This window comes from Bombina bombina, chromosome 2 (genome assembly GCF_027579735.1).
Source record: "Bombina bombina isolate aBomBom1 chromosome 2, aBomBom1.pri, whole genome shotgun sequence".
Lineage (NCBI taxonomy): Eukaryota > Metazoa > Chordata > Amphibia > Anura > Bombinatoridae > Bombina > Bombina bombina.
In genome coordinates, this window is record NC_069500.1 from 20,930,510 (window position 1) to 20,943,781 (window position 13,272).

Sequence of the window (13,272 nt, forward strand, 5' to 3'; positions counted from 1 at the left end):
TTTAAAATCAGATAATACATATAGATGTTTAGACATGAGTGATAACATTTGCTTTTTGAGTATGTTTTTATATTAATTTTTATATTTTTTTACTATATGTAAATGCATGATCAACTAACTCTAGTGAATTGGTGCCAAAAATAGATAATACTACAAATACTAGGGAGACAGTACCACTTGGCAATATAATATTTACGATCTGTTTAACTGTCAGTTTAAAACTGTCATGTGTGCCGATGATAAACATCACACATACGATGGCGGGCACGTCATTAGCCAAGCCCCTTGGTGGGATCCAATTACATCAGAGACAAATCGAACTTAGGCAGTTTAAAATTGTCATGTGTGCCGATGATAAACATCACACATACGTTAGCGGGCACGTCATTAACCAAGCCCCTTAGGGAGAACCAATTACATCAGAGATAAATCGAACTTAGGCACTGATTGGCTAAGGTTTTTTTAGTTGCTCACGCATGCGCCCTGGGTCGGGATAGACGCCGATATGGGGCTATAAAATTTTGCTATTTTGTATCTGAAATTACACCTGAGGAAGCGGTCTAAGTAACCGAGAAACGCGTAGTGTAACATTGTTTTTAATAAATATATATTTTTAAACTAATCAGTACAAGTAGCACGGCTATTTCTAGCAACTTTGCACACCCAATATTGATAGCCAGACTTGCACTCATCTGAACACTGAGCTGCAGGGAGATCTAAGTGTGCTGCATGGGAGCCCATGTGTAAGCCGAACAAGTGAACCTGGGATCGATGCTATCAGTAAGCTGGACAGCTGACAAGTGTCCAGGAGGCTCATGTGGCACTTCTCAAGTGCCTTACATCTTCACGGTATAGACGCAGTTCTGATACATTTCAGCTAGCTGGACGGCTGCTAACAGTTCAGAAGGCATTTGTGGCACTTCTCAAGTGCTGGAAATTTTGTAAGTAGTTTTTATTTGGGGGCAAGGCCTACTGAATTCAAAACGATACACACCATTTGGCGCCTCTTCTCTCTTTTCTCTATGCTGCTTAGAAGTCTGTATCTCAATTGCCTAACCTTTCCAACAGTGTAAGTCTTAGGGATCTGAAATAATAAAAAAAAAACATAATTTATGCTTACCTGATAAATTCCTTTCTTCTGTTGTGCGATCAGTCCACGGGTCATCATTACTTCTGGGATATAACTCCTCCCCAACAGGAAATGCAAGAGGATTCACCCAGCAGAGCTGATATAGCTCCTCCCCTCTACGTCAGTCCCAGTCATTCGACCAAGAATCAACGAGAAAGGAGTAACCAAGGGTGAAGTGGTGACTGGAGAATAATTTAAAAGATATTTACCTGCCTTAAAAAACAGGGCGGGCCGTGGACTGATCGCACAACAGAAGAAAGGAATTTATCAGGTAAGCATAAATTATGTTTTCTTCTGTTATGTGCGATCAGTCCACGGGTCATCATTACTTCTGGGATACCAATACCAAAGCAAAAGTACACGGATGACGGGAGGGATAGGCAGGCTCATTATACAGAAGGAACCACTGCCTGAAGAACCTTTCTCCCAAAAATAGCCTCCGAAGAAGCAAAAGTGTCAAATTTGTAAAATTTGGAAAAAGTATGAAGCGAAGACCAAGTTGCAGCCTTGCAAATCTGTTCAACAGAGGCCTCATTCTTAAAGGCCCAAGTGGAAGCCACAGCTCTAGTGGAATGAGCTGTAATTCTTTCAGGAGGCTGCTGTCCAGCAGTCTCATAGGCTAAACGTATTATGCTACGAAGCCAGAAAGAGAGAGAGGTAGCAGAAGCTTTTTGACCTCTCCTCTGTCCAGAATAAACGACAAACAGGGAAGAAGTTTGGCGAAAATTTTTAGTTGCCTGCAAGTAGAACTTGAGGGCACGAACTACATCCAGATTGTGTAGAAGACGTTCCTTCTTTGAAGAAGGATTTGGACACAAGGATGGAACAACAATCTCTTGATTGATATTCCTGTTAGTAACTACCTTAGGTAAGAACCCAGGTTTAGTACGCAGAACTACCTTATCTGAGTGAAAAATCAGATAAGGAGAATCACAATGTAATGCTGATAACTCAGAGACTCTTCGAGCCGAGGAAATAGCCATTAAAAACAGAACTTTCCAAGATAACAATTTTATATCAATGGAATGAAGGGGTTCAAATGGAACACCTTGTAAAACGTTAAGAACTAAGTTTAAACTCCATGGCGGAGCAACGGCTTTAAACACAGGCTTGATCCTAGCTAAAGCTTGACAAAAGGCCTGGACGTCTGGATTTTCTGACAGACGCCTGTGTAACAAGATGGACAGAGCTGAAATCTGTCCCTTTAATGAACTAGCCGATAAACCCTTTTCTAAACCTTCTTGTAGAAAAGACAATATCCTAGGGATCCTAACCTTACTCCAGGAGTAACGTTTGGATTCGCACCAGTATAGGTATTTGCGCCATATTTTATGGTAAATCTTTCTGGTAACAGGCTTCCTAGCCTGGATCAGGGTATCAATAACCGACTCAGAAAAACCACGCTTTGATAAAATCAAGCGTTCAATTTCCAAGCAGTCAGTTTCAGAGAAGTTAGATTTTGATGTTTGAATGGACCCTGTGTCAGAAGGTCCTGTCTCAGAGGTAGAGACCAAGGTGGACAGGATGACATGTCCACTAGATCTGCATACCAAGTCCTGCGTGGCCATGCAGGCGCTATTAGAATCACAGATGCTCTCTCTTGTTTGATTTTCGCAATCAATCGAGGAAGCAGCGGGAAGGGTGGAAACACATAAGCCATCCCGAAGTTCCAAGGTGCTGTCAAAGCATCTATCAGAACCGCTCCCGGATCCCTGGATCTGGACCCGTAGTGAGGAAGCTTGGCGTTCTGGCGAGACGCCATGAGATCTATCTCTGGTTTGCCCCAACGTCGAAGTATTTGGGCAAAAATCTCCGGATGAAGTTCCCACTCTCCCGGATGAAAAGTCTGGCGACTCAAGAAATCCGCCTCCCAGTTCTCCACTCCCGGGATGTGGATTGCTGACAGGTGGCAAGAGTGAGACTCTGCCCAGCGAATTATCTTTGATACTTCCATCATTGCTAGGGAGCTTCTTGTCCCTCCCTGATGGTTGATGTAAGCTACAGTCGTGATATTGTCCGACTGAAACCTGATGAACCCCTGAGTTGTTAATTGGGGCCAAGCTAGAAGGGCATTGAAAACTGCCCTCAATTCCAGAATGTTTATTGGAAGGAGACTCTCCTCCTGATTCCATAATCCCTGAGTCTTCAGAGAATTCCAGACAGCGCCCCAACCTAGCAGGCTGGCGTCTGTTGTTACGATTGTCCAGTCTGGCCTGCTGAATGGCATCCCCCTGGACAGGTGTGGCCGATAAAGCCACCATAGAAGAGAATTTCTGGTCTCTTGATTCCGATTCAGGGTAGGGGACAAATCTGAGTAATCCCCATTCCACTGACTTAGCATGCACAATTGCAGCGGTCTGAGGTGTAGGCGTGCAAAAGGTACTATGTCCATTGCCGCTACCATTAAGCCGATCACCTCCATGCATTGAGCTACTGACGGGTGTTGAATGGAATGAAGGACACGGCATGCATCCTGAAGCCTTGTTAACCTGTCTTCTGTCAGGTAAATCTTCATTTCTACAGAATCTATAAGAGTCCCCAAGAATGGAACTCTTGTGAGAGGAAAAAGAGAACTTTTCTTTTCGTTCACTTTCCATCCATGCGACCTTAGAAATGCCAGAACTAACTCTGTATGAGACTTGGCAGTTTGAAAGCTTGCAGCTTGTATTAGAATGTCGTCTAGGTACGGAGCTACCGAAATCCCTCGCGGTCTTAGTACCGCCAGAAGGGCACCCAGAACCTTTGTGAAGATTCTTGGGGCCGTAGCCAATCCGAATGGAAGAGCTACAAACTGGTAGTGCCTGTCTAGGAAGGCAAACCGTAGATACCGTTGATGATCTTTGTGAATCGTTATGTGAAGGTAAGCATCTTTTAAATCCACTGTGGTCATGTACTGACCCTTTTGGATCATAGGTAAGATTGTCCGAATAGTTTCCATTTTGAACGATGGAACTCTTAGGAATTTGTTTAGAATCTTTAAATCTAAGATTGGCCTGAAAGTTCCCTCTTTTTTGGGAACCACAAACAGGTTTGAGTAGAACCCTTGTCCTTGTTCCGACCGCGGAACTGGATGGATCACTCCCATTAATAACAGATCTTGTACACAGCGTAGAAACGCTTCTTTCTTTATCTGGCTTGTTGACAACCTTGACAGATGAAATCTCCCTTTTGGGGGAGATAATTTGAAGTCTAGAAGGTATCCCTGAGATATGATCTCCAGCGCCCAGGGATCCTGAACATCTCTTGCCCAGGCCTGAGCGAAGAGAGAAAGTCTGCCCCCCACTAGATCCGGTCCCGGATCGGGGGCTCTCGGTTCATGCTGTCTTTGGGGCAGCAGCAGGTTTCCTGGCCTGTTTGCCCTTATTCCAGGACTGGTTAGGTTTCCAGCCTTGCCTGTAACGAGCAACAGCTCCTTCCTGTTTTGGTGCAGTGGAGGTTGACGCTGCTCCAGGTTTGAAATTCCGAAAGGGACGAAAATTAGACTGTCTAGCCTTAGATTTGGCTTTGTCTTGAGGTAGGGCGTGGCCCTTACCTCCTGTAATGTCAGCGATAATTTCTTTCAACCCGGGCCCAAATAAAGACTGCCCCTTGAAAGGTATATTAAGTAATTTAGACTTAGAAGTAACATCAGCTGACCAGGATTTTAGCCACAGTGCTCTACGTGCCTGTATGGCGAATCCAGAGTTCTTAGCCGTAAGTTTGGTTAAATGTACTACGGCCTCCGAAATGAATGAATTGGCTAGTTTAAGGACTCTAAGCCTGTCCATAATGTCGTCTAGCGTAGATGAACTAAGGTTCTCTTCCAGAGACTCAATCCAAAATGCTGCCGCAGCCGTAATCGGCGCGATACATGCAAGGGGTTGCAATATAAAACCTTGTTGAACAAACATTTTCTTAAGGTAACCCTCTAATTTTTTATCCATTGGATCTGAAAAAGCACAGCTATCCTCCACCGGGATAGTGGTACGCTTAGCTAAAGTAGAAACTGCTCCCTCCACCTTAGGGACCGTTTGCCATAAGTCCCGAGTAGTGGCGTCTATTGGAAACATCTTTCTAAATATTGGAGGGGGTGAGAACGGCACACCGGGTCTATCCCACTCCTTAGTAACAATTTCAGTTAATCTCTTAGGTATAGGAAAAACGTCAGTACTCGCCGGTACCGCAAAGTATTTATCCAACCTACACATTTTCTCTGGTATTGCAATGGTGTTACAATCATTGAGAGCTGCTAAGACCTCCCCTAGTAATGCACGGAGGTTCTCCAATTTGAATTTAAAATTTGAAATATCTGAATCCAATCTGTTTGGATCAGAACCGTCACCCACAGAATGAAGCTCTCCGTCCTCATGCTCTGCAAGCTGTGACGCAGTATCAGACATGGCCCTAGTATTGTCAGCGCACTCTGTTCTCACCCCAGAGTGATCACGCTTGCCTCTTAGTTCAGGTAATTTAGACAAAACTTCAGTCATAACAGTAGCCATATCATGTAATGTTATCTGTAATGGCCGCCCAGATGTATTAGGCGCCATAATATCACGCACCTCCCGGGCGGGAGATGCAGGTACTGCCGCGTGAGGCGAGTTAGTCGGCATAACTCTCCCCTCGCAGTTTGGTGAAATTTGTTCACATTGTACAGATTGACTTTTATTTAAAGTAGCATCAATACAGTTAGTACATAAATTTCTATTGGGCTCCACCTTGGCATTGGAACAAATGACACAGATATCATTCTCTGGGTCAGACATGTTTAACACACTAGCAATAACTTGCAACCTGGTTATAATCTTTTTTTAACAAAAACGTACTGTGCCTCGAAGAGGTACTTAAACGATTAAATGACAGTTGAGATAAAGAACTGAAACAGTTATAGCATCAAGTTTAAAATAACACAACTTTTAGCAAAGGTTTGTTCCCATTAGTAAATAACTAAATTTGACATAAAAAATTATAGAGTAAACGTTTTTATTCACAGTCAATAAAAATTCTCACAGCTCTGCTGAGAGAATGTACCTCCCTTCAAAGAAGTTTGAAGACCCCTGAGATCTGTCAGTGAACCGGATCATGCAGGAAATATAATAGTAGCTGACTGGAATTTTTTGATGCGTAGCAAAAGAGCGCCAAAAACGGCCCCTCCCTCTCACACACAGCAGTGAGGAGAAACGAAACTGTCACAATTTAAAGCAGACAACTGCCAAGTGGAAAATAATGCCCAAACATTTATTTACTCAGTACCTCAGCAATGTAAACGATTCTACCAAAAACGTTTAACATGACAATATTTATTAAAAGGATTAGTGACCTTTAACAGAGTAGTTCCGGTGAAAAACCATTCCCAGAATACTGAAGTGTATACATACATGTCATTATAACGGTATAGCAGGATTTTTTCATCAATTCCATTCAGAAAATAAAAACTGCTACATACCTCAATGCAGATTCATCTGCCCGCTGTCCCCTGATCTGAAGCCTTTACCTCCCTCAGATGGCCGAGAACAGCAATATGATCTTAACTACTCCGGTTAAAATCATAGTAAAAAACTCTGGTAGATTCTTCTTCAAACTCTGCCAGAGAAGTAATAACACGCTCCGGTGCTATTGTAAAATAACAAACTTTTGATTGAAGTCATAAAAACTAAGTATAATCACCATAGTCCTCTCACACATCCTATCTAGTCGTTGGGTGCAAGAGAATGACTGGGACTGACGTAGAGGGGAGGAGCTATATCAGCTCTGCTGGGTGAATCCTCTTGCATTTCCTGTTGGGGAGGAGTTATATCCCAGAAGTAATGATGACCCGTGGACTGATCGCACATAACAGAAGAAATATATTTTTAAAAGTATAAAATAAAATAAAAACTTTAAAAAACCTTAGCACCCACGTGGGAAAGTGCTTAGCACTCAAAGGGTTAATCAATCCAGTCCTGCGGAATGTGAAGCTGTGTGTAATGTGAAGGTTTCACAAAAGCTTAATAAGTAAATATGACCTGGTGGGAGGGTATCACAGTGCCGTTTTGTCACTCCAGTGTCACCGCCTCAGTCTTTGGTCCAAAGGATATTGGGATGGGTACAGATCCTGAGGATATTAGGATGTGTAGAGATCCTGAGGATGGGTAGTGATCTTAAAGATATTGGTATGTGTAGAGATCCCGGAACATTGGGAATGGTAGAGATCCTGAGGATATTGAGATGGGTAGAGATCTCCAGGATATTGGGATGGGTAGAGATCCTGAGAATATTGGGATGGATATTGATCTCCAGGATATTGGGATGGGTAGAGATCCTTAAGATATTGAGATGGGTAGAGATCCCGGGGATATCGGTATGGGTCGAGATCCTTGGAATATCGGTATGGGTCGAGATCCCGAGGATATTGGGATGGGTAGAGATCCCGAGGATATTGGGATGGGTAAAGATCCTGAGGACATTGGAATGGGTAGAGATCCTGAGGATATTGGGATGGGTAGAGATCCTGAGGATATTGGGATGGTTAAAGATCCTGAGGATATTGGGATGGGAAGTAAACCTGAGGACATTTGGATGGGTAGAGATTTTAAGGATACTGGGGAGTGTAGTGATTCAGAGAATATTGGAATGGGTGAAGATTCTAAGAATATTCGAATCGGTCAAGATTCTGAGGATATTGGGATGGGTAGAGATCCTGAGGATATTGGGATGGGTACAGATTGTGAGGATATTGAGATGTATATGGATCCTGAGGATATTGGGATGGGTAGGGATCCTGAGGATATTGGGATGGGTATGGATCCTGAGGATGTTGGGATGGGTACGGATCCTGAGGATATTAAGATGGGTAGAGATCCTAAAACTGAGGATACTGGGTTGGTTACAGATCATCAGGCTATTGGGATGGGTACAGAACCTCAGGATAATGGGATGGGTACGGATCCTCAGGATAATGGGATGGGTACAGATCCTGAGGATATTAGGATGGTAGAGATCCTGGGGATATTGGGATGGGTAGAGATTATTAGGATATTGAGATGGGTAGAGATCCTGAGACTGAGGATACTGGGTTGGATACAGATCCTCAGGCTACAGGAATGGGTACAGATTGTGAGGATATTGAGATGTGTATGGATCATGAGGATATTGGGATGGGTACGGATCCTGAGGATATTGGGATGGGTACGGATCCTGAGGATATTGGGATGGGTACGGCTCCAGAGGATGTTGGGATGGGTACGGATCCTGAGGCTATTGGGATGGGTAGAGATCCTGGGGATATTGAGATGGGTAGAGATCGTAAGACTGAGGATACTGGGTTGGATACAAATCCTCAGGATAATGGGATGGGTACGGATCCTGAGGATATTGAGATTGGTACGGATCCTGAGGATAATGGGATGGGTACGAATCCTGAGGATAATGGGATGGGTACGGATCCTGAGGATATTGGGATGGGTACGGATCCTGAGGATATTGGGATCGGTATGGATCCTGAGGATATTGGGATGGGTACAGATTGTGAGGATGTTGGGATGTGTACGGATCCTGAGGATATTGGGATGGGTACAGATTATGAGGATGTTTGGATGGGTACAGATCCTTGGGATATTGAGATCTCACCACCTGTAACATCCTGATGTGAATATGCTGCAGATGAATATCTAATTGGAAATTTGTGATATTTTAGGTAAGGTTTAGAATTAACTCCCTTCAATGCCAAAGAGGGCTGTAATTGTTTACATGTATTTCAGCAATCTCCAGCATCCAAGATGTTAACAGCAGTTTGCCCCATCAGCAACAGTGTATCCTTAAACGGACAATTCACCCCCTAAAAAATCTCCCCTTTAAATTGTTCCCAATGATTAATTTTACCCGCTGGAGTGTATTAAATTGTTTACAAGTAGCTCCTTTACCCCTATTTTGGCATTTGAAATGGCTGTTTTCGCCTGTGGTATCTAAACCTATACTGAAAGTTTCTATACTGGAGTATATTCTATTGAATAACCTAAGTAAACATAGCGGGCAGAAGAAATTACACTCTCAGTGGGGTGCAGCATAGTTAAGTAATAAAATGCTCATTTTCCATTGTTCTCTCTCAGTATTGAGTTTTGGTTTTCCAGACAAATATAAGATAAGGGAGCAAGTGTGTGTACACAAAGTGATAACATAATGAGATCTAATATTACCTGAAACTCAACCCGTTGTAATAGGCTGTGGTTTAAAAGCACAAAACCAGCTACTTCATATACACAAATATACCTGCAAATGCAATTTCCCATACATTTTATACTCTGCAGCTGGTATAACAAGTCACTGAAAATACATTCATATAAAAACAATTTTACAGTGTACCGTCCCTTTAAACACTGATGTACAAGATTGCTGTGGTCACAATGACATACGTAGAAACTAGTGACCCTACATAAATACACATGAATAAACATATATACACAACACCAGCACAAAGATTGTCTCACTGAATGCTCACATGATGGTTAGCATTTTTTAGCTATGCAGTATTTTTTAATTTAACTAAACCCAAATTCTTTCTTTCTTATTTAGTCCGATTTTCAATTTTTCTTTGTTCTACATAGTAACATAGTTTAAAGCTTTGGAGCCAGCCCATTTTAGATTCAGCACCCTAGATAATCCTTGCTTATTGGTGGCTACATTTAGCCACCAATAAGGAAGGGCAACCCAGGTTCTAAACCAAAAATGAGCCGGCTCCTAAGCGTTAAATTCCTGCTTTTTAAATAAAGATAGCAAGAGAACAAAGAAAAAATGAAAATCGGAGTAAGTAGAAAGTTGCTTAAAATGGCTGCTCTATATAAATCATTAAATCATCGTTTCATAAATATCTCAAATCTATATTTATCCCCCAAACATCATAATGAAGCGCGTTCTAGCAGCATTGCGCAATAATAATCTGCTTGCTGCATTTAGGGGACAGGAGCTCCTTTTATCCCAGATTACGTACATTAGATAGACGATTACCATTTCTATGACAATCCCCTAATAATCACAGGTACAAAGAGTAGATTCCCCTCTTTCCAAATAGGGGCCTCATACCCCACTGTGCTTTATTAGCGGGGGGCTCTAAAAGTGCCCTTGTCCTCATCTTAAAACACGACATGGGTGCGTAACAGCGACAGATGATGAGCACGAGCATACCATGGTCATAGATAACGGAGCATGAAGTTATTGGTGATGCACACAGTGCACAATACATATGTAAATAGTCTCCATGAACAGCTCTCACTGAAACATGCATAGCTTTTGCTAGAAGCATTTTTGCTCATTTTTGTGCTTCTATTCAAAACTGCCATGCTCTCACGTGCCTTTAAACGGTTTATGTCCCATTAGTGTATGTAAAAAACCCAGCCTTTAGATCAGGGAATGTGCAAACTGGTTGGCCCATGAGTCTTTTCTCTAATGACTTAAAAGGAACACTAAACCCAAATGTTTTCTTCCATGGTTCGTTAGAGCAGCAATTTTAAGCAACTTTCTAATTTACTCCTATTATACATTTTTCTTCTTTCTCATGCTATCTTTATTTGAAAAAGCAGGAATGTAAGCTTAGTACCCCTTTATAAGTGGCTTTCATTAATCTGACATATAACTTGTGCTACAGCTTGGTTTATAACATTTCATTTGTACTGTGATTGAATTAGACACTAATACCATTAACCCTTTCATTGCCGCTCTGCAGTGATGTGCTTGATATTAAATAACTCATTTACAATGAATCCCTCTCCTCCTGTACATGGTGTGTGCTGATTGTCTTTACGGTTCGCGCTCTCCAGCTGCGCGTCTCCGGCTCCCCCAGGAGTCACGTTCCTCAAGCTGACAGCAGCCATCACCACTTCATTACAATGGATTTTCTAGAGAAGCCGTCACAAGCAGGGTAAACGCTCAGCACTTCTGTACTGACTGTATCTTATTGGATTTCCCACAACCCCCCAGGAGAGAAGCGCCATATCTACCTGCATAGACAACTCCATTTATGTCTATCGACATGTTGACGCTACTAATGCCTGTAGCAGACAGGTTCATCGCTGTCTCTTGTCTGTCATCTGGAGATAGAGGAGAGAAAAAAAAAAGGAATTGAACAGCTGCTCTGATTGAGAACGTCTATTGCTTTTAGATGTAGACTAAGTCTAATAAATATTCGTGTGTTAAACAGGTCAGCATCATTTTGTGTCACTCTAACGCACTCCTGCACACATTCTAAATGTAACATTCAAATTATTCTCCCTTTTTGTTTAACAATGTATTATGGTTTTAATGATTTATTTGGAAAAAAATTATTTCCCTTTGCTGAATAATACAACTTTTTCTTTTCCCGTTTGCTCCTGACTAGCAGTGAACCTGTCAGCCAATGAGCAGCTTGTACAAATTATATTTCAACAGCTTTTACTTAAAGTGACCTGATACCCAAATTTAATATCACATGAAAGTGATGTAGCCTATCTGTAAAAAGCTGAATAGAAAATATCAACGTTTATATGTAAAATAGGAAGATATTTTACCTCAAAATTTCCTAAATGGCCACACCCCATTGTAAAGGGACTTTAAGCAGCCAATCAGGATGTTTGTCCTATGACAAGGGAGAGTGAATTTGGCATGCTCAGGCACGGTCCCTTTTTTTTATATCTCCCGCGTCCTACAAGATTACAAAATTTTACAAGATTATGGTGAAATCCCACAAGATCACAGCAAACTACAGCTGGTGAGCTGAAGAAATCTTGAGGTAGAATATCATTTTTTTCATGCAAGACATATTTAAACAATTTATGCCTTATGCATGATAGAAATAAAATGGTTACAGTGCGTTTAACCAAATAAGATAAAAATTAGTGCCAGTCTTGCAAACCCCAGTTTTAATTTTATATTACAGGACTTTAAAAACCTCCAGCAATTAAAATATTATCATTGTCTACAGATATTTTAGGTTACACTACATATAGATAATCTTTCCTTGCAGCTGGCTCCTCAGATTGATATAAATATGTTAAGCCCACTTACATAAAATAAAAAAACTATTAAACCTTAAGATAAAGACAGCTGACAAACATGATATAAATGCTAGTAAATGAACAGGTGTACGGCCTCTCTATATACCTGGTAATAACCAGCGCCATAACCTGTTGGAAGCAATCAAATTCCCCAGCGTTAAAATCTTTTACCAGTAGCAGTTCCCATGAGGCTATATGTATAAAAGTTCATGGTAGATTGTTCTTTAGGGACAAGGGGCATTTAGTCCTTATGTGTCAATCAGCTTATCCCTGTCTTCTATTTATTTAAAGGGATATGAAATAAAAAAATAAAAAAATCTTCCATGATTCAGATAGAGAAATTTTAAGCAACTTTCTAATTTACTCTTATTTTCATTTTTTCTTCGATCTCTTTGTATCTTTATTTGAAAAGCAGGAATGTAAGCTGAGAGGCCGGCCCATTTTTGGTTCGGACCTGGGTGGCACCTGATTAGGGCTAAATGTACCCAATATAATACAAATGATAGCAAATGTGTTTACGTGTCCAGTATTTATGTATAGATTTTACTACACAGTCTGCTAAAATACTGGACTGTCAGGTTAAATACCGGACACCTGGTGACCCTATGTGTAGTGAGAGAGTTATGTTGGCGCATTACAAATAAATGGTGACCTAAGTGTAGTGAGAGAGTTATGTTGGCGCATTACAAATAAATGGTGACCTAAGTGTAGTGAGAGAGTTATGTTGGCGCATTACAAATAAATGGTGACCTAAGTGTAGTGACAGAGTTATGTTGGCACATTACAAAAAAATGGTGACCATACGTGTAGTGAGAGTTATGTTGGCGCATTACAAATAAATGGTGACCCTATGTGTAGTGAGAGAAATGTTGGCGCATTACAAATAAATGGTGACCCTATGTGTAGTGAGAGAAATGTTGGCGCATTACAAATAAATGGTGACCTTACGTGTAGTGAGAGTTATGTTTGCGCATTACAAATAAATGGTGACCTAAGTGTAGTGAGAGTTATATTGGCGCATTACTAATAAATGGTGACCTGAGTGTAGTGAGAGAGTTATGTTGGCGCATTACAAATAAATGGTGACCCTATGTGTAGTGAGAGAGTTATGTTGGCGCATTACAAATAAATGGTGACCCTATGTGTAGTGAGAGAGTTATA

The 13,272-nt window shown here is 41.4% G+C and overlaps 1 protein-coding gene across 1 annotated transcript in view; it reads right to left on the reverse strand.

Annotated features, from left to right (window-relative positions):
• Nucleotides 1-13,272, reverse strand: part of ARID3C (AT-rich interaction domain 3C) — a 448,387-nt gene that overhangs the window by 17,790 nt on the left and 417,325 nt on the right. Inside the window, exon 7 of the mRNA XM_053700979.1 lies at nt 11,080-11,169. Within this exon, the coding sequence (XP_053556954.1) occupies nt 11,080-11,169 (90 nt within the window). The remainder of the gene's footprint in view (nt 1-11,079; nt 11,170-13,272) is intronic.